Genomic DNA, 23,264 nt, shown 5'->3' with positions numbered 1-23,264 from the left:
TAATATGGAGTTATCAAAACCATGTTTTTAATGCCACAAGGATAAATTTGAGCATTCATACATGAATATGTTTTAAGAATTTGGAAACCTATGTTTTAAGAATTTGGAAACCTTAGTTTTAAAAATTGAGCAGTTTGTGCTCATACAAAGGGCTAGGTGTCAAAAATTGGGTCCAAAAGGCAATACACCTCGGCCTTATCTGGTTGGTTCATGTTTGAACTTGAGATGTTAATGGTCCTTGGATTTCTTTAGCTTTTTACAGTAAAGCAGTTGGTGTGGATCACCTGCTTCTTTTGGTATGGAAAAAATGATTTTCTTCATAAAACTGCCGTTTTCTGTTATGTGCTTGAGTGCTTGTTAGATATGGATCATTCTATGATGAAAATGGTGGCTGATACAAATACCATGTTCGGTTTACTGTTGCTGTTTTCCAATGTGAATGCCATCTATATTTATGATCCAAAGAGGCTTGCTTGTCATGGTGGCATTAAAAACATGGTTTACTGTTTGATCCAAAGAGGCTTGCTTGTCATGGTGGCCTTAAAAAAAAACAGGTGGCATAATGATCCAATGTGAATTTTCAAGAGTGCTATGCGGAATTCTCATTACAACTTCCCCCACCCTCCGCAAGGCATGTTGCATCCCGAAATCCTTTATGTATTTTCTTTATATGCCACAGTGAAGTTGTAACACCTAACAGGAAAGTATTATTTGATGGATGTCGGCTACCCATTGCAGCGCGGGTATTTTAAACCATACCCTGACACCAGATATCATATACCTGATTTCGAACGAGCCAGCAATGTTACGCGAAACACAAATGTGTTCAACAAAAGACATTACTCTTTGCGAGGTGCCATTGAGAGGACTTTTGGCGTTTGGAAGATAAAATGGGTGATATTATGTGATACGTCGTCTTACCCGTCTCCAAGTAGGCGACGCTACACAATTATATTAGGCGACATCCATCTCGATTTGACGTTGACTTTCGCAGTGCCATAGAGAATTAATAGGAAGTGGCTGCAGAAGCATCTGAATACCAAATCGGTCGTTCCCTGTCACGAGAGGACAACGACCATTCCACCATTTGTATGAAGGAAGGGGAAGGTGCAAATTAAATGGCGGCCATTCGAGAACAGATCTTTGAAGCGTTAGTTGGAGGGTGATTGATTTCCTTGTTAATTGTTCTAAGAACCAAACTATTGTAATTTGTGGTTAATAAAAAAGAAAACTTTGATTGTAAGCATTCCTTATGGATGGCTGTGCGAAACAAAATCAATTGTTATTTATTTTTCCCCTTTCTCATGTTCTATATGACTGAGTATTCCAAGGTGAATCATCTCATTGATGCATTATGGCTACAGTTTCAAGTTCTTAGAAAAATTAACAGTTACGATTTGTCGTACGAGAAAGTAATATGCGCTATTGTTTTCTCTTCTGTTGCAATCAGGAAAAATTATGAACTCAAGAATTTTCGGGACATCTCGTCGAGTGTCGTGCCACTATAGCCTCCAAACTTCCCTGCTGACGTCACGTCAGACGCACAGCTACGGAAGAAAGTTCTACAGTTGCCCAAGAAGCATTGCAGAACAGTGCAAATTCTTCAGTTGGGAAGACAGTCCGGTGGAATCCACTGACGACAATGATCGAGAATGAAGAACATCACTTGAGGAAAGTCTAGCACGAGAGTTATATCATATGAATGTTAAAAATTATAAAATCATATCGTTAATTGTCACTGTAATTGTTTTAAACTTTTTTTTTCTCTCCTGATACTTACTACTACGTGAGATGTGTATTTGTGATTCTGTACTGCTTTTAATTTAAAAGTTTAGGCTTAAAAGCTCGTCTACATGATTATGAAATTTGATGTCATATGAACGATGAATTGTTGTTGTAATACAATAGAAATTGACTACTATAATTCGCAGTCTATTTTTTTTAGCATCATTTACATATACAGATCTAACACCTAAACTTTGCATTTTACATTTTGACTACTTAAGTATTTTATATCACAAAAGAATATAATTTTGAAAATTTAAAATGAAAGAATTTTAAATTTGATATGAAATATTTGAGTGGTATAAATGAAAAATTAAAGTGTAGGTGTAAATTCCTTAATGAAACATGTATAGTAAATTTCAGAAGCTGAACTAAACATCATTTTTTAAAATATTATTTATTTACAATATTTCAAAGAAAATATATATATTACATATATACTACCCAACTATTTTACATATTTACCTATTCAACAATTAAATTTTTGACATATATTAATCAATTCCATATATATATATATATATAATATATATATATTTTTTTTTTTTTTTTCAATACTTAAATTTATTCCATAACTATGATTAATTTCATATATTAATCAACAAATATTTACATATATTAATCAATTTCATATATATACATAAAAAATTTTAAAACAGTTTTACCGAACATGGGCAGCATGATCATTTCTCCAGAAACAACTGTTTTCACACAACCGTACCAAACAGACAGTCAGCTTCCTCGCAGCAGTTTTTTGGGGCAGCGCAACTGCAACTGCCCCAAACAGAGCCTTAATCTATATAAAGACTTCTAAAGACGACAAACTTTCCCAGCCTCCCCTTGAGCAACAAATCAAGGAGGTTGCTCCATGTATACCTCTTCCAACAGATCATCGTGCAAAAAAGCATTCTTCACATCCAACTGGTGCAGAGACCAATTATTAATTGCGGCCAAGGACAGGAGGAGGCAAACTGAAGTTAATTTAGCTATCATAGAGAATGTGTCCAAGTAGTCAATCCCATAAGTTTGAGCATAGCCCTTATCCACAAATCGAGCTTTAAACTGAGCTAAAGACCCATCAAAATGAAAATTATCTGCAAAGACCCACTTACAATCAACAAACTTCTTTTTAGAAGGTAGTTCAACTAGCTCATACGTTTCATTTTTAGTTAAGACATTCATCTCATCAGACATCATTGCCCTCCACCCAAAATGAGATAAGGCTTGCTGAACAGATCTTGGAATCTCACCAGAGTCAAGAGAAGCAAAAAAACGAGCATGAAATGGAAGATAACTAATTATAGTTAACACAAGAGGAAACATGATAAGCACATTGACACTTACCTTTTGGTAGAGCAATGGGTAAATCAAGATCACTGGGAAGAGGATCCACTAATGGAGATGATACTGATGCCAGAATAGGATCAGAAAAACGAGATCTTGTCGAGTAAACATTAATGATAAGTGGTTTGGGTCGAGGCATTAGAGATGGAGCTGGAGCTGGAGCTAGACTATCTAAACTTATGATGTGATACATTAACAACGCATCAAAATATGGTGAGGATTTAGACACCAATGAGTCACCAAAGAATAAGCTTTGTTTGAAAGGTGACATCAACAAAAATCATGTACTATTTAAGAGGGGAAAACTCGATACCTTTTTTAGATGAGAATATCCAAGAAAGACACACCTTAATGACTTTGGATCAAGTTTGGACACTTGCGGGCGAGTATCACGAACAAAACAAGTACAACTAAATATGTGTGGTTCAATAGAAAAGAGCGAGTTAGTTGGAAATAAAACTTGGTAAGGCTTTTAGTTCTACAAAATTGTAGAAACTGCATCAGCCCAGAACTGTTTAGTCACATTTCTTTGAAACAAAAAAACACAAGTCATGTCAAGAAGTCTATTTATCCTTTCAGTTACTTTATTTTGAGATAGAGTATCGACACAGGATGACTGATGAAACATCTTTTATGTCATGTGCTTTTGAAAGGGTGCAAAAAAATATTGTCAATTTTCAGAATAATAACCAAAATATTAAAATGAGTTTTCATTTCAACACAAAAGGAGTGAAATGTGATAATACCTCTGAATAAGATTTCATAAAGTAAAGCTAAGTCATACGGGAGAAATCATCCACAAAACTGATAAAATATCAAAATCTATTCGACAAAATAGAACTAGGTTCCCACATATCAGAATGAACCAACTCAAAACTATGAATGACTCTTTTATTACTTTTGGAAACATAATACAAATCATGGCGTTTAGCAAATTTACACAACTCACAATCTAAAAATGTTAATTGGTGAAACTGAGGATACAATATTTTCAACATTGACAGAGATGAGTGTCTTAATCAACAATAGATCTCAAAAGGAGATAAGGTGCTAAAACAGACTACAGGTCGAGCTACTTCATTATCTAGAATATATAGTCCCCCTGATTATCGTCATTAACCAATAATCTTCTTTGTCATAAGATCCTGAAATAGAAAATGACCAACAAGAATAAGATAAAAAATTTAAAAGCATATTAATTTGCTCACATAAACAAGATTAAAAGCAAAATGAGAAACTGAAAGCAATAGTTAGATGGTGCAAAAACTAAGAACATTTGAGGTAGGTCCATTTGCTAAGATGACCGAAGAGTAGTGTTTATGAAAGGTAGAAAAGAACATTGGATTACTTGTCATGTGAAATGTAGCACCAGAATTAATTACCCATTGTGTGGAAGATGAACGAACACAAATATCATTGTTACTTGACTCAACAAGCTCGGTGATAGATGAAGATTTCTTGGATGCTTCCTAAAATTTAATGAACTCGGATGTAGAGATCGAGAGAGTCTAACACGGAGAGGCTTTCTGCTTTTTTTTTAGCAACTTCCAACATGTTCTTTTCGTATGATTAGGTTCATGACAGTAATAACATACTACCTTCGACCCTGGATTTCAATAATTCAAAGTTTCACTTCTATAACCGTCCTAAGACTAAGGTTTACTGATTTCTACATTTTTCTGACTAGTAAGTGCACTAAGTTGTTGTATGGATGAGACCCGAGAAAATGGGATCATATGTAATACTCTAGTATATAGGCTTTCGTCGGTATCATACATCTAGAGTCAAGTAAGATCTGTGATTTAACACCTTCATACTGAGAGTTGAGGCAAAATAGAAAACTCATGATAACCATTTATTCTCTTTGAGCCTGTTGAATACATACATTTTTATTAAAGGGCAGTTATGAGTTCAATTCTTTGTACACACATTTAAAGTTCAATTCTTCGTGTCTACTCCTGCTGTTCGTCACAATAGAATTCCTTACATACATCAAAATTTGAGGAATAATTTCACTCCAAGAAAACAAAGATGCCAATTCCCCCATCACATTTTTTAGACAATCACAATGAGTAAAAAGGTTGTATTGATCGGGTTCGATAGAATTTCATATTTGTATTAAAAGTTAATCATCCACTCGGAATAATCCGATCCTGTCTCAACTGGAGGATTATCAGTGAGGTGACTCACTTTATAAATACTCCTTAAATAGAGTCTCGCAATTTTATTACAGCAAAAAAATTGATGTCATTTAAATTTTCATCCATAATTTTAGCCACAAATGAAACCAAACCTGTCAGAAGATGTTTGTGTTCACCAAAAATAATCGATGCCATTCAATATTGAAGGGCAAATTGGCAAATAACTCAAAGACCAAGTAGATAGTCAAACATAACAATCAAGGAAAGAGACCTAAGTCGACGTCGATGAAGCTAGAACGAGCCCAAGCCAAAGATGAACAATGAAATCGCAGACAAATTGCTTCCAGACAAAGACAAAGCCTACGAGGAAGTCGTAGACGAAGCTGGCGATGACTAAGAAGTAATAGATGAAGCTGATGGCAACGAAGAAGTCACAGATGAAGCTAATGATGACGAATGTCACAAATGAGGCTTTGGTTGTTACCCTGATCTCATCACAGGAAGAGGAAGTTTTGAACATGATTCATGACAGACAAGGCCGCATGATGCACACATAACAGTCGTGAGGGCCACACTTGCTTCGATGAATGACACAAACAACGAAGAGGAAGCTTTGATGAATGCAGTGCGGGTTGATGATCAACGACGCAACGATCGATGCCGACGAAGATGATCGATGGGGTCAATGTGGCATTACCGTGCGGCGAATGACACCAAACTGAGGAGGTGTACGTATCTCTGATACCATGTGAGGAAAACTTCCTTTCTTCTCATTCCCTAAGTGAAATTATATGTTACATACTTATAGACACTCCTCTATCTACATATTAAAAGTATATCTAATATAGAAAAGATTTGAAATTAAATCTCCTCTAATTAGGTTACCAAATATACAAGCTTTCAAATATACATCTACATATATAGTATTTTCCATAACAATAACTATATAAAAGAAAAAAGCCAATTAACACCTATATAAAAGGTAAGAAAGTGTCAATCAACATGCCCAATTAGGAAGGAATTTATTTCCATTCCTCAAATTATATTTCACTAATTTTATTTTCTTTTTTGATAATTCCTATTTTTCTATTTTTCTCCTATTCGGAAGCATTCTTGTATTGATTCTTTTAACTTCTACATATATGAATTAAGGTGAAATGCATATGCAAGAGTGAGAAATAAAATTCTTTTGAGAATTCTACAAGGTATCAGATGTTTGAGAAAGGGCGGTCCTATTTCGCAGCAACTACTCATCGCCTCTCGTATGCGTGAGTCTGTCAGTGTTTCTTCTGTTCAAACAGATCGCACTCTTGCCCAATAGCGGCGACATCAGGTTTTGCGGTTCTCTCATCTCTTCTGTAAGTGGCCCATATGAACTTATTAGTAGCGATCCTAGCGACGTTTGTCCCTTTAATTTTTGCAGCTGAATTCGTTGTCCGAATAGCCGCCCAGTTTTTCTCTTGTACGCATGAGCAAGAAGGGTCGTTGTTGCGCCTGCTCTCGTACACACAAGTCATTTCTCCTAAAATGCAAAGAGCCGGTCACCGCTCATATGTCCGCGATGATGGTCTAACCTCCTCTTTCGTGCAAAAAGAGGGCAGAATTTCTCTTCCATCCGATCAGTTCGCAGGATTGTTCACTTCTTCGTCTTGAACTTCTTCTCAAAGGATTTCTTCTCCGTAGGAGCCTTCTCAGCTAGCTTCACCTCTACTGCAAGCTTATGTCCTCCGATTCTTTATATAGATCTGCCAAAACCCATATTCGACTTGCTTTATTATTCGATCCGGCTTGCTGAACTCATGGAAAATGAAAGCTGAGCATCTCTCTCTAGTTCTTGTTTGCTCGTCCAGTTGAGCAGTCAAACTAAGGGTACTCTCACTTTCGTTCAAGCAGCATGTCTTTTAGATTCGGGCTTCAGAATCTTATCATGGTTAAACATGGCATGGCTTGAAAATTTTCTTCCTCGATAATCACCTCAAGATTTGAGCCTACAACTTCAATCCCTATCGCACCTGATAACTCCTCTGAACAAGTCACAAACTATAAACTGCATGACCATAATTTTCTTCAAAGGCCACAATTCATCTTCATGCACATATGTGGCAGAGAGAAACATGGACACCTCGCAGGAGAAATTTCAACTCCATAAATGATAGATTCCAAATATCGGGCTTGAAAAACTGATGACCACATGATTATGTCAGGTTAATAAATTCCATAATCACGGAGGTTGGAGAAAACTTTCTATTCTACAGAACAACCAAAGAGACATGGAAGGCTGGACGTGAAACCTACTCTAGCACTGAAAAACTTCTCAAAGTTATTTGAGAGTCAGACCAGACTGCATGATTTTGGCAAGGAGAATTGGGTGTCACTCAATATTTCAACACTCACACACGTTGTTGACTGCCACTAGACATGTACGAGGTTTATTTATGGAAATGCTCTGATGAGTTTGCCTTATATATGAGAATTACTGAAAAAAAACAATCAAATTCCTTCTTGGCCTCAATAAAGACCTAAACGAAGTGAGAAGGAGAATGATGGGAATTAAACACATCCCTACCATTTAGAAGGCCATTGCAGAAATTCGAAGAGAGGAGAGTAAAAAGAAGTTGATGATGACAGATAATCACACCACACCATTTGTTGAAGGATTATCCATATACACTCAAAGTTCCTCTTAGATTAACAAGTTCGAGAAAGGACAATCATAGAGCGTCCATTGTAAGAAAATTGGTCATGTGAAAGAAAATTATTGGAAATTACAAAGTAAACTTGTAGATTAAAGATATGATAGGGAGAACCGTGCAAATGTTACTATCACAACCAATGACAGTTAAGAATTCAACCCGTTCATAAGGAGCAAATTGAGGCACTGCAGAAAATCTTTAGTAATAATTTCAATTCATGAAAAGCATCATAATTCTCTGTCGAACAACCTCTCAGTATGTTAGTATACTAATGTATCTCATTCCATGCTATATTGCGTCAAAAGCAATAAATTAAATCCTTAGATAGTTGACTCCGGAGTCTCCAAATCATATGACGGGAGAAATCAACATCCTAAAAAATTATAACTCATGTACCGATCACTCTACAATTCGAATAGTTGATTCATTCTCACCAGTAGCAATAATTTCATCGGTTCAATTGACAAAGGATTTTAATCTTACTTTTTATGTTCCAAAATTACACTGCAACTTATTCTCAATCAATAAACTTACTCGTGACCTAAAATAAGTGACAATTTTATTTCAATTGTTGTGATTTTCGAGTTGTGGATTTAGGAAAAGTGATTGACAGTGCTGAGATGCATGGTGGTCTATACTTGCTTAAAAAAGATAACTTCATTAGTAGTCAATTTCATTCGTCTAATTGTATTTCTGAGTCCAATTCAAATTATGTCCATAATTTCAGCTGAAAGCCATGTTCAGTCTTTGTTATTTTGGACATTCAAATTTTGTGTACATTAAAGAGATGTTTTCACAATTATTTATCACTAAAAGGTCTAATCTTTATCAATGTGAAACTTGTCAACTTGCAAAGCATACAAGATGTACACTTAAAATTGCAATACATCACATCCTTCTTTTGCAATTCACAGTGATAACTGAGGACCCTCACAAGTAAACAATATAAATGGGGCACAATGATTTAAATCATTCATAGATAATCACACAAAAACAACATTGACTATCCTTATGAAAGAAAAAATTGAAACAACTATCATATTTAAATCATTTCATTCTATGATTCTTAATTTCAAAACAAAATTCAAATCCTTAACACTGAAAAATGCTAAGGAATACTTTAATTCCATCCTTGGTCCTTATCTTTTCCAAAAAGATATTTTGATATAAGCTCTTGTGGAAACTTCTCAACAAAATATTTGAAAGAAAAATAGACGCTTGGGTTAGCTCATGCAATTATGTAGTTTAAACATGTGTCTCTCACTATCACATACCACATCAATAGGATCCCTAGTTGAGTACTAAAATTTTAAATTCCCCTTAAAGTTCTCATGGAATCCTACCCGCATCCACTCTCTTTCTTCTAACTTTCCATTAAATATTTTGGTTATCCTGAATTTGTTCACATCCATTAACAACAACACACAAGACTTAATTCCAAGTCTCTCAGATTCATCTTTCTCACTTTGCCCAATCAAAGAAGGTATAGATGCTACTCTCCAAACACTAGAAAAATATACAATTCCATGGATATGACATTCCTTCAGAATCAATCTTATTTTTCCAAATATAAAATTCAGGGGAGAACTCGAGGGAATATTAGATTTGAAGTTTTTTCAAGATACTCAGGCCACTTCTCCTTTAACTAAACCAAATCTCATCCCTTAACCAACTCCACTTGAAGAACTAAACCTTGTCATAATATCTATCCCAATTGTCTCAACTCCACTACAAAATAATTCCAATGATCATGAATTTCGTGTTTGCACCAGATGAAGGGCCACTAAGCATGTAAAGGACACTATGTAGACCAGGACTTTAAAGAGCCAAAATTAAGTCCTAAGAATTATAATGGTATCGATTCCTCAACTCATGACTTTCTTACACTGATGGTTGATGACTTTAATCAACCAATTACACAAAAAAAGGTATCTGATGGTGCACTAATCATCCAATTGAAAGCTATGCAACTTATGAGAAATTTCTATTATCTTACAGAGCTTTACGACAAACCTTGATAGTGTATAGGCTCGCATCTCTATCCAAGAGGCTCTAATCATTCCAACATGAAAACAGAAATAATTCGGGCTCTTAAAAAGATTAACACATGGGCATTGACAGAGTTACCATATAGGAAAAATCATGTAAGCTGCAAATGGATATTCACGGTCAAATAGAAAGATGGAAGTGTATAGAGATTCAATGTCAGACTAGTTGCTAAGGGCTTCACACAATCATACAAGATTGACTGTCAAGAAACCTTTACACCAGTTGCTGAAGTTAATATGGCTCGAGTTCTACTCTCTTGAATTAAATAAAGATTAGTATTTATACCAACTTGATATCAAAAATACCTTCTTGAATGACAACCTTGATGAAGGCGCCTACAAGACTATAACTTCAGGCTTGGAAAATATATCGAATAATAGATTTGTTTGCAAGTTTAAAAAGTTCATAAATTGCTTGAAGCAATCTCTTCATACTTGATTTGACAGACTTGCTAAAATAGTGATTATAAATGGATATTATCAATACTAAGCTGATCATACACTGTTTGATAAATCGAATCCAAGAAGAAAAATTGTTAATCATATTATATAAGTAGATATTTTCTTGACAGATAATAAATCAGAAAAAAATTATCAGACTAAAAAAGGATGCTTGTAATATAATTTGAGATCAATAACCACGAGACTCTAATATTTTCTGGGAATGAAGGTAGCTCCGTCTAAGAAAAGAACAGTTATATTCCAAAAGAAATACATCTTAAATATGTTAAGTGAAACTGACATCCTTTGGTGCAAACTTGCAGACACACCCATGTATTCCAACAAAAGGCTGAACAAAAGTGAAGCAGTCCATCTGACAAAGAAAAATATCAAAAAATTGTGGACAAGCTACTTTACCTTTCACACATAAGACTTGATATTGCAAACTCAGTTGGTATAGTTAGCCAACACATGCATGATTCAAAAGAGAATAATTTGAAATTTCTAAATAGAATCCTAAGAAGCTTGAACATGAACACTGGATATTGTTTACTCTTCAAAAGATCTGAAAACCGTGAGATTAATATATACATGGTTGCTAGCTGGGCAAGAGCGATAAATGATGGGAAATCAACCACTAGATATTGTTCTTATGTCCAGGTAATCTCGTTACGTGGAGTAGCAAAAAGAAAACTGTTGTTTCTCGAAGTGTTGCATAATTTGAATATTGTATGCTTGCACTAGAAATATGTGAGGGAATGTGAATTCAAAGATTATTAATGGATATTAAGATTGAGAAGAAAGATAGAATTAAGATGTTCAGTGATAACCAAACAACTACTAATATAGACGAAAATCCTGTGTATCATGAAAAAACAAAACACATCGAGTTGACTGACACTTCATCTCAGAAAAGTTTAACAATAGAACTGTTCAACTCAACTATATTTTTACATGACTTTATATTGTAGATATTCTCACCAAAGCACTACCAAAGGTCGGTAATGATGAATTGAAGTTCAATCTTGGTTTATAAAATATGTACAACTTAGCTTGAGAAGAGTGTAGGAAAGTGCCGATCAACATGCCTGATTACGAAGGAATTTATTTCCTTTCCTCCGAATATATTTCACCAATTGCATTTCCTTTCTATGTTTAGGTAGATATATTTGATAAACTTGTAAATTATGAGGGAATAGTTAACCTATAGATGTAACCTAATAGTTAAGGATTGTGAATAAGATTCCAAAGATAATATTCTCCTTAGTATTCTTCATATTATTAGAGGCTTAGGAAACAAACCCTAGATCTTTTCTTTTCAGCAATGTTGGAATCTTACCTGGCTCCTGCAACTACTTGTCTTCTCACAGGCCCTCCACTGAAACTTCTCCCTGTAGTTGTTTGCACCAGAGCCCTTCTTAGATCCTCCTTGCAGGCCAAAAGCCAGTCCGGAGTCTTCCTCTTGCAGTCTTCCTTCTTGGAGTATCTCCCAGAATGTGGTTCTTACAAGCCCGTCTGGAGTTTTTTTTCCGTGTAGGGCCGTCTGAAGATTTCTACAGTTCTCATCCTACCTGCAGTAAAGACGACCATGGAAATATATTTTCCTGCTTGCAGTTCCCTACCAGTTGCTAGCTTTCAAAAGGATCACAACAAGGACATCTCAACAAGCAACCTCTAGAATTCCTTTTTCCTAGAATTCTAACTCTAAGCGTGCATACGACTTATGAACAAGTATAAAACGAAGATGTTAAGTTCTACTACAGAGGCTAGTTTTGAATCAGAGACCAGGAAATCTCCTCAAACAGTCTCTGAACTCTCACACTTTATCACAAATCATAAACTCAACGGCATAACTTTTTTTAATGATCACAATTCGTGTTTATGTACACTTGTGAAAAAGGAAAAAAGCAACATCTCATGGAAGAAAGGACAGTTCCCAATCTCATTAATCAAAATCATCGTTCGTGGAAGATCCAGGATCATATGACCATGTCTTGGTTGATCAACTCTATGATCATAGAGGTTAGAAAATTTTTTGCTTTATAAGACAACACAGGAGACTTGGGAAGCAGCTCATAAAATTTATTCCAATACCAAAAATAGCGCATAATAATTTGAGAATTAGACAAAAATACATGAGCTCCAACAAGAAGACTTATGTGCGACTCTATACTTTAACACACTTACAAAGTATGGGTTAAACTTAGATATGCATGATACTTTTGTATGGAAGTACCCTCAAGATGGTTTATACAAAAAATTACATGAGGTCAAAGGAAGAATCATGAGGATAAAGCCTCTCCCCGCCACCAGGGAAGTCTTTGCTGAAGTCAGAAGAGAATAAAGCAGGAAGAATTTCATGATTGTAGGAAGCGTGGATTCATATAGCACCGAAAGCACTGTCTTGTACACACATAACTCATCCCATAAGTCAAAGCCAAAGAAAAAACATTCCTTATCTAAACAATGCAAGAAACTTGGTCACACAAAGGACAAGTGTTGGAAATTGCATGAAAAAACTATAGATTAGAAACTTGAATAAGAGAGGAAGTACAAAGGGAGCAATGTCCATGTTGCTACCTTTTTTGAAGGGTTAACAGACTCTAGTTCCTTCATTGAAGAACATCTGGAGGTGTTGAAAATTTTTTTTTTTCTGGCACAACTGAGTGGCTTACCAGGTTGATGATACACCAAAGTACCATATCCTTCTATCTTGTTAACAATAGAAGATTTCAACCTTAAATAAAAGGCTCGGGTGCTTTTGATCTCATGTCTGAGGACATTCATGCTCTCACCAACTATAAAGGGTTCACCAATTTCCAAATTTGTTAGACTTGATAATAGATTTCACTCTAGGATTATGGGGAAAGGAGAAGAGGAAGTCTATAAAGGTGCTCAGTTTTTTTTTTTGTGCCATATATTTCTCAATTAGATTGCAACATACTTTCTAATTGCAAGCTTACTCGTGTCTTAAATTGTTTTACTAAATTTTATTCTAATGCTTGTGAATTTAAGGTAGTGGATTCAGAGAAAGTGATTTACAGTGCTAAATTATATGAAAGTCTATAACTGCCCAAAGAAAACTACTCTTATAAACACACGTGTCTTCTCCACCATCATCATCACATGTTCCTAAGTATGTTATGTTTAAGTTTGTTTAGAGTTAAGTTTTATCATGACATTGTTATCTAAGTCATTCCAATTTTTATTATATTGCAAAATTATATCTCCATCTCTTTAATAACAAAAAGCATGAGTTTTATCAATGTGAAACCTACCAATTGACTAAACATATTCATTATTTCTATCATTTATATTAGTACAAACCCTCACATCCATTCAAGATCAAAATTCATCTATCCTTTATATTAGTACAAACCATCTGGCTTCAAAATCAAAATTCATCAATGGAGCCAGATGGTTTGTTTCCTTTATTGATGATCAAACTAAAACTAGTTGAATATTCATTACAAAAAAGTAATCTAAAACTACACAAATCTTTCAGTCATTCCATAACATGACGTACAATCAGTTTCAATATAATTTTGAGATTCTCAAAACTGATAATGCAAAGGAAATACTTCAACTCTATCCTTGAATCCCATCTTATAAAAAATGGTATCATTCATGTGAGTTCATGTGTTCAGACCCCACAATAAAATGGGATGACTAAGCAAAATAATAGACATCTCAATGAGGAATCTAAGTCTATAATGTTTTTTCACAAAGTCCAAAAAGTTTCCTAGGGAGATATTGTGTTCACGATCACCTATCTCATTAATAGAATACAAAACAGAGTCCTTGGATTCAAAGCTCTTTTTGACATCTTGATAGAAAAATACCCTTATATCAGAGCCTTCTCATCTAATCTTCTAAAAATATTTGGTTGTCTCCTTTGTTCACATTCACCAACTAAACCGTACAAAGCTTAACCTAAAGTTCATCAAATATATCCTCCTTGGATAAGCTTCTAACAAAAAGGAGTCCAAGTGTTATCCTCCCATTACAAGAAAATATAGTAACTCCATGGATATGACTTTCTTTGAAAAATAACCCTACCATCCCAAATTGATATTCAAGTGGAGCGTCTAGGTGAATATCAAACTTGGGACACTACCCCGAATACACACGTTGATCAAGAGCCACCACAACCTATTATACTTTTCTCTAATAATACTATCTCCTAAGTTCCACCACTTGAGGTTATCCAACTTGAGATTGACAACAAAAAACTTCATATGTACACTAGGAGAAAGAAGTCCACCGAGCAGGACAAAGACATCATGCAACCATAGGACACTAAACCAGATATTAGTTATTCTATCAGCATTGTGAGTCAAAATATGAATAGTCCAAGTGAAGAATAACAACACCAACAACAACAACAACAACAAAGCCTTTAATCCTACCATGTGGTATCGGCTACATGAATACTTTTTCTCCAAATGAAGAACAAATGAAAATTATTTACAAAGTATTAAGGTTTCATAAGAAGAAACCTGACAGAAGGTTATTGTTTATGAAATAAAACAAAAGGGAGATAGAGGTTTACCTCATTGTTAGTAAGGCAGAAGATATGACCGACAGAAAATCCACATATAGTTATGCTCCAATGTATAGAAAAATTTTGTCACAAGGAGGAGCAAGAAGCAAACATTGGTCTCTCAAAGTAGTGCAGAATCCAAGTACAGGGTACTTGCTTTGGAAATTTATGAAGGAATGTGAATTGAAATGTTAATAAACGAGTTAGGATAAACTACAATTAATCCCATAAAGATGTTTTGTGATAGCCAAGCTGCCAGTAATATTGCAAAGAATTTTGTGCATGATGATGAGACCTAACACACTGAGATTGATAGACATTTTACCTCTGAAAAAGTCAATTATGACATTATTCACTTGATCTACATTCCTACTTATCTTTAAGTCATTAATGTCTTCAATAAAGCTTTATCTCCAGACAACTTCATCAAGTTGAATGCCAAGCTGGGCCTTTCCAACCTATATGACAAAGCTTGAGGAGTGTGGAATTTTAAGAAAATATAGGAAGATTTAATTGTAAGCAATTTAGGAAACACTTTAATGAGTTTTATTCTCTTCTTATTTATGTTTATTTCAGTTTATTTTTGAATTATTCCCTTTCTATATTTAGAGTACATATATTTGCTAAGTTTGTAAAGGAGGGAATGGTTGCCCTATATATGTAACCTCATAGTTAAAGATTGTGAAAAAGACTTAAAAGATAATTCCCACCTTAATATTCTTCACTATTTTTACATTTTTCCATATTTAGAGAGATTCCTATTTTGAATCTTTTCATTGTTATATATATTTAATAGAGTGCAATGCATTGGTAGGAACGAGAAATAAAATTCTTTCAAGAATTCTATATAAACAAGTGTTGTTATTTTACATGGGCGCACCAAATAATGGAGTACACTAAACTATTAAAAAGAAGAGATATACATAGACTAGGGGTGAACATAAGAGACATAAAAAAACAAGAAATTGAGAAAGGGAGGGATTGGGAAAGTGAATGTTAGAGAGAGTGAGCTGACACTCAGAGCTGAAAGAGCACTAAGGCATACCTATGATCACTATAGAAATTTAAAGCGCAAGCGAGTGAGCTTGAAATGACACATTAAAGTGGGTTCAATATGATAAATATGAGCAAGTGATTGTTGACCTCATTTTAAGGTCATTACTCTTTCCTTAGGATCCTAGAATTTAGCTCTAGGAGTTCCTATTGACTATCTTAAAGAACTAGAATTGGGACCCACTTTTTTTTAAGAAATACCAGCCACTTCCTATTTCTCTTGTTGTGATGTCCTTGTGATGTCTCGCATTGATGATCGCAAAAGCATTGGCCTATGGTCGGGTGGTAAAGGACTATCATGTGGAGGCTCAAGGAGAACTTCCCAATAGGATCTCAAGCCCTAGGAAAACCACTTCAAGACTTTCTCATCACACATGTACACCAAATGCACAAAATTCACTAAATTCACAAGATCAGACGTAAATTGAGCTTAAAGGATGAGTAAAAATGCAAACTTCTCCGGACGACCTCTGACGATAAAATGGACTGCGCCAATGCGTCCGTGACATCAATTTTAGCTAAGAAAGACCTCATATTGCCATAATTTCGCACACGAGCAAATTGCACGCAAATTGATGAATTCGTCAAAACGACCTCCGACGGTGAAACGAATGACGCCAGTACATCCGGAACGTCAAAATTACCTTCAAAATTCCCTAAAAAGGACATTCAATTTTCTACAATCTGACGCACAAATGAAAATGCACAAATCAAATTTTATTTTTTAAAATATTAAATACTTTTATATTTATATCAGTATTTATAATAATATTATAACTCTAATCTCTAATTCCATTTTTCCGCACGCTTAAACTCTCCATTCGATCATTGCGGCTCGGTCAGGTGCTCGGCTCGCCTCCTCTCCAATCGGTCGCACCCGAGCCGATCGATCGAGCCATGACCGCAAAGCCCGCCTCCTCTCCCGCATCTCCTCGATTACACGCGACATTCCTCTTCCCTCACACGTCTCCGCTTCCATTCGAGCACGCGGCTAGCCTCCTCGACCTCTGCTCGACCTCTGCTCAACCGAGCAACTTCCCAACGGTGAAACTCCACCTGGTCGACCCTAGCTCTGTCCTAGACTGCATTTACTCCTCCCTAAATGCATTTTTTCCTCTCCCTTTACCTGATTCGACCACCATTAGGGTTGGTAGGTGGCTGCTCCTCTCTCCTTTCTTTGCTATAAAAACCCTACCTTGGGGAGGCTAGGGTTGGCCGAAAATTTTGAAGAGGGTGGAGGTGCTGCCAAAATTTTCTCTCATCTCCTTGTCGGATTTTCTTTGATATGTTCATTTTTTGTGTGCTTGAAGCCTTCTTGGAAGTGCTGTGGGGGAACTTTCAGGGCTGGAATTTCGGTGGAGCTTACTTCCTTTCTGGAACTTTCGTTTTGGGTTTTCTTGCTTTCATAATTTCTGATTTAGTGGTTAGTTGAGGTAAGCTCCTTATAATTTTCCTCTTCTTTGGTAGTTTGATTATGACAAACTTCATATCATGGGAGCCCTTCTTCTTATTCTTTACATAACTATGAACTTACTTGCAAAAATATGAGAAGTGCGATACCCTCTCTTATGTGAAGATTTGAAAGTTGCTACTTGAAATTTGGAAGTCTTGCTAGGTTGTTTCGGGGAACTCTTGATACATGTTACTTAATTCTTGTGCTTTTACACTTCTTTCATTTGAACTTTAATCATTTTCATGCCACTCAATTCTTATATACCTACATATCTGGCACATGGGTTTTGATAAAATTCTTCTGAGATATGCATTTTCTGAAATCCTCAAGGACACTTTTCTTATGGGATTAAGGCTTTACTCTCTTGATGTTGAAGTAATCAAGATGCGTGCGCATTCGCTTTATCTTGCTTAAGGGCTTACTTGGTGTTTAAAGATTGAACTTAAACCAAAGTCATGTGAAATACAAATTAAATTTGTGATTACTTGTTGATGGATTTTCAATGCTATGACACCTTTCCTGTTGAGGAATCTAGCTAAATCCTGCTCTACAATTCATTTAAATAAAATTTTCGGATTCGTTGTTTGGTTTGTGGATTTTGTGAAGATTCTTTGATGAAGTTTTGGAAGGGTCGTTTCCAATTTTGGATTGAGACCCTCTGGTAGATGTCAATCTATTTCAGGGTTATGAATTTAATTTAAGTTTCTTTTTGAGCTTATCTTTATATTATCTAAAATTGAATTTAAACTCATGGGAATGAATGGTTATGCGTGCAAGTCATCATTTGATCTTTCTTGTCCGGTTGCTGGATGATATCGCTGTTTTGGAAGTGAGATTTAAAACACTCTTTTGGTGATGTTCAATACTTGTACCTATGGTGTCCGATTTGCAAAATCTGAAACTTTTGGTGGTTAATTTGTAAAATTCTGAAACCGTTAGTGTTCAATTTGCAAAAATCTGAAATTGTCGGGTGGCTTGTTTGCAAAATCTGAAACTTTGTGTGGCATAAATGTAAAATTTGTAGTATAGGTGTGAATATAATGGGACCTTTACATGCTTACCACCTGATTCTTATATACTTATATACCTCACACTAAAGCTCCAATATTTACAAACATGTTGTGCAATTCTTTTAGATTTTTATGCTTGCCCTCACATACATTTTCTAGTGCACCAGAAAATATTTCCTTTCTCTTTTAAAACATGTGGAAATAAAAGTTTATGTCTGCTTTTGAGATCTAATCCTGGAAAGCTCCTTGAATCAATAAGATGTAGTGTAATACGGTTACTTTCTCTTACTTTCTTATTTGAAATGCATGATAAAGAAAACTTTGGAACATTACTGTGGTTGTCATGAAATGATAGTTGCCTATTTGAATATATGAAATGATGGTTTGGGTTTTGATTCTAAGGCTCTCTATTATTATTAGCTTTATTCAATTAAATGTTGGAATTCATTTCAAAGCTTGATGACATGATGGCTATAAAGATTCATGCATACTTATATGTTTCCTGTTATTTGACCCCATTTGAAATATATGTTGGCACAATATTTTGGAATATAAAGCTCCAAGGAGAAATATTTTCTGTTTTGCCTTTCTTGTGGGCTCGGTTTGCCCATATGCTGGGCTCGGTTTGGACTCTTCTGGAATCAAATTTATGCTGGAAATATTTTATGTTTGGACCCACTTGTTGGGTCCGGTTTGAGCTCTTTTGGAATCAAATTATGGATGAAAATACTTTCTATTTTTGGCCCATTTGAAGGGCTCGGTTTTGGCTCTGTTTTGTCTTTTTTTTGGGCTCGGTTTACCCATATGTTAGGTGCGGTTTTGGCTCTTTTAGAATCAAATCTATGCTGGAAATTCTCTGTTTTCCCATATGAATGAGTTAGGTTTTTGGCTTCATTTTGAATTTAATTTTAGCTGGGAATTTCTGCCTTGTTTTGCCTTCTTGCGATTTTGATTTGGCCTAAGGATTAAGCTCGGTTTGCCCCTATACTAGAAGCTATTTTGACCCAGTGGGAGGGCTCGGTTTTGGCTCTGTTAAGTGGGAATTTTAGATGAAAATGTTTTCAATTTTTGGCCTATTTGGTGGGCTCAGTTTTGGCTTTCTTCTGGGATGGATTTAGCTGAAGGTTTTATATTACTTTTGACCCATATGGTAGGCTTGGTTTGGCTTGAGAATTGGGACTGGCTTTGCATAAGATTGACTTGATATACTCCTTTTGCTAAGCTCTATTTATCTGTTAAAATTCTCCTGTTCTCTTTTATGTTGGATTTGGTTTGCCCCCTATGTGTTGGGCTCGGTTTATCCCTGTGCTGGACTTGGTTTGTCCCTTGTGTTGAGCTTGGTTTGCCTCTTTGGTGGGCTCAGTCTAGCCCACTTTGGTATTACATTTTTTTGACTGAAATCTTTTAGTGTTTTAGCCCTTTGGTGGGCTCGGCTTAACCCCTTTGCTGGGCACGATTTGGTTGGAAGCTTCTATTTAACTTTCCTCCCAAGGTTTTTATTGGTAATCAAGTTTGTCATCCCAAAATTCATGATTTCAACATCTACTTCTATGTGAGGATGTTTGATACAAGCAGATTAACTCACTATCATGTCTTATGTGATGAAAAGGGTAGTCCTAATGATCTATAAGAACTTGTCCATTCACTCTCTCACGTATATCAAAGGAAATGTGATGGCAATACCTATGGTGGCCTTTCCTCTTGCTACCCTTAACCGTGAGATTAAATGTGGTGGTTTTCTTCCTGCTGTCTTGGCCGTGAGCCTTACCTTGTGTTTGTTGCCCTTGTGGCCTTTCTCTTGCTGCCCCTGCCCGTAGGCTTATTCTGTGGTGGCTTTTTCTCTTTTCTTGGCCCTACCAGTGAGCTTAAATGGTGGTGACCTTCCTCTTGCTGCTCTTACCCGTGAGCCTTACTTTGTGACCTCTTCGTGAAATAGGTCGGGCTGGTGTTTTTCCCTCTCTATTGCCCCTGGTTGTGAATACTTATATGGCTTTATATGAATAATTTCATGTTTATGTGATATGAAATGATTTCAATGAAGAATGGAATTAAATGATTTTGACATCGGTGTGATTTTCTGGAAGGCTGGAGAGTTACTTCTTCTATTGATTAATGTCCCTTCTTTTGTGAAATATAAAGGGCTTGTACAATTTCATTTGGAGGAAACATAAGGTTGATGCAAACTGGATTCATGAAAGGTTTGAAAATTCATAAAATTGTTATTTGGAAAGGATACCCTTCTTGGGTCGATCCAATTATAAAATTTAAGAAAATGATATTCTTCTTGGATTGATTTAAGGATCTTGGGCTCACTTTTTCAGATTTTTTTTTCACACTTTTGAGGGTTGCTTCACCCTTTATCCTTTTGACTTTTTGGGTGGATCAATTCCTCCTCTCTCATCCCCATTTTTATTTTTTTTTTCTTGCTTCTTGGTTTGATTTTTTGTGCTTATGTCTATGCATTTTTTGTGCTTATGTCTGACACATAAGCACTCATATATAGCCTTTTGCTATATATAAAACCATCAAGCAAGGTCGCAAGTAAGTCGGTTTTGTTTTGGGGCTTATGGTGATGATGACAAAGGCATACCGGTGGTAGAGCAGAATGATGTCTCATTCTACAACATCAGGACTCAATCTTGAGGCCTGATGAACTGTAGGATGAAAGTATCATTCACCGACACAAGACTAACGGGGGACTCGTTCCTTCTTAGGTTGTTGGCGGTCCTACGTCTGATAACGTGATTGACTTGTAGACAACTATATTTTTTAAAAAAATTGATAAAACAAATTGATAAGAACAGATACAATATTTATAAAAAATATATATATTCACTATAAAATTAATATAACTTTCCTTTTGTATGCCTGAAATATATATGCATGCTAAAATATAAATTTTAAAATGAGTTACAACTTAGTTGTCCACTTGTTGATTACTGATACCGGGCTAAGGAGTACCCTCCTAAGTTAGGTTTAGTAAGACATCCTTCTAGTGAGTGACGGATTTTATACATTCGGGTGCCCGATAGTAACCTTCGACGTCCCTCAAGTACAAACATATTATTTGAGTCTAGCCGAGTCTAGCCCCGACCCGTGTGCTTGCAGTCCCCTATTTTCAGATTTTTCTAGCCCCGACCGGTGTGCTTGCGGTCCCCTATTTTCAGATTTTTCATAAGTTTTATCGCAATTTTTTTGACAAAGCACTCGTGGTCTTTTTTCCAGGATTTTTCTGAGGTTTTTTATTATTTTATTTGAATTGTTTCTCGTCAATTTTCTCGAGTTTTCCGTCATAAATTATTTGTCGATTTTCTCGAGTTTTTCAGACAATGTTTCTTTTGTTTACACAATGAATACTAGTTAGATTAAAAGAGCAGCAGACCTCCCAAATATACAGGTTTGATTTACATTACAGTATTTTGTTTCGCGGCATGTTATATTGTTCTTCTAGCATGATATACCATTCTCCTAGCATGTTATACTGTTCTCCCAACACACTATATTGTTCTCTTTCTTTACTGTATATTATACTGTCTTTTTCTTCTATATTGCATGTTTAATTATTTTGTTACACACTATACCTTAGTATAAGAAAACCTAGTGATTACATAGGATTAATAACAAACCTGAAATTGCTGACGAAGAACTTGGATCGAACACCGTGGGCAGCATGACGAGGACATACAGAGGAGCCACTTCAAGATAGATCTACAACATCAAAACATATTCACATCACTAATCACTTTCCTTAGTTTAAATAACAGCCCATAGGATTTCGAGATGGTTTGCCTAGCGCAACATAAACCCTCTCATATCACTTTTAAGCCTTTGCACAATCTTGTTGTGCAATTATAAGTTCTAACACTTTAGGATTCCGATGTTACTGTACGGTATGGCGTAAATCCTCCTATCTTTTTTAGGTTATTTGCACGATCGAATATCGTGCGAATATGTCTTAAATTCTAAATAAATTGCAGGATTAAACATTAATTAACATCATTTCAAAGATATAAAGTCAAATAATAGGATAGTTGGGAAGTCACCGGGGTTTCCCCTGGATCTGTCATATCCCCTACTCTTCATTCCTTTGGATTCCTTCAAATAATTGTTCCTATTTTGAGCCACCCCCATTTGATTTTCTCAGTTCCAATTTTGAAAACCTAAACTTTGAAATCTTGAAGGCAAAATCACTGATCTTAATCGAGAGTTTTCTTGAATGACCCCAGTCAAATGACCATAGTCATTTGATATGTAATTAACTATAGGGGTTTGCCTTTATAGAAAACTTTAAACCCAGGTAAAATAAACCCTATTGAATCCTTATATTAGGTAGGTGTTGACCTCATTTTTAGTGAGGTCTAGTCTTCCTCTTAGGGTTTAGGATCTAGCCTTAGGGACCTCCATTGACTATCTTAGAACCTTAGAAGTGGTGCCCGCCTCGTTTTAATTCTACCTATTTCCGTCCTCTTTTGTGGTTCCAAGTGTGTGGTATCGACTTCTAGCATTTAGAAGGGTGAAACCAACATGAGGAAACCCAAAAGGGATCCCTATAGGACCTTTTTGAGCCTTAGGGTGGCCTTCTGCACAATTCGCACTCCTGCGCGCACCAGCTTCGCGATTCGGAGAGTCGACGCGTCCGATTGCTGCAATTCGCATTGACTGCACCGTTATTTGTCGGGGACTCGAGTAAACCACTTGTGACGATCGATCGCAGGTCGATTTTTTGTGAAATTTGAATTTCGACGCGTTTTGA

General features: G+C 35.8%; 1 protein-coding gene across 2 annotated transcripts in view; it reads right to left on the bottom strand.

The window, feature by feature from the left end:
* The window catches only part of LOC110033641 (acetolactate synthase small subunit 2, chloroplastic-like), an 84,838-nt gene that overhangs the window by 7,748 nt on the left and 53,826 nt on the right, over positions 1–23,264 (bottom strand). The window contains exon 12 of one of the 2 annotated variants that reach the window (XM_020737690.1): positions 4,132–4,274. The exons of the other annotated variant lie outside the window; for it this stretch is intronic. Coding sequence (XP_020593349.1) covers positions 4,245–4,274 — 30 coding nt within the window. The 3' untranslated portion in view covers positions 4,132–4,244. Of the gene's footprint in view, positions 1–4,131; positions 4,275–23,264 lie in introns of those variants that run through there. 2 annotated transcript variants of the gene reach the window in all.

The sequence above is a fragment of the Phalaenopsis equestris genome, unplaced genomic scaffold (genome assembly GCF_001263595.1).
Source record: "Phalaenopsis equestris unplaced genomic scaffold, ASM126359v1 Scaffold001243, whole genome shotgun sequence".
Classification (NCBI taxonomy): domain Eukaryota; kingdom Viridiplantae; phylum Streptophyta; class Magnoliopsida; order Asparagales; family Orchidaceae; genus Phalaenopsis; species Phalaenopsis equestris.
Note: the sequence above shows the minus strand (reverse complement) of the source record. Positions and strands in the feature narration are given on the sequence as shown.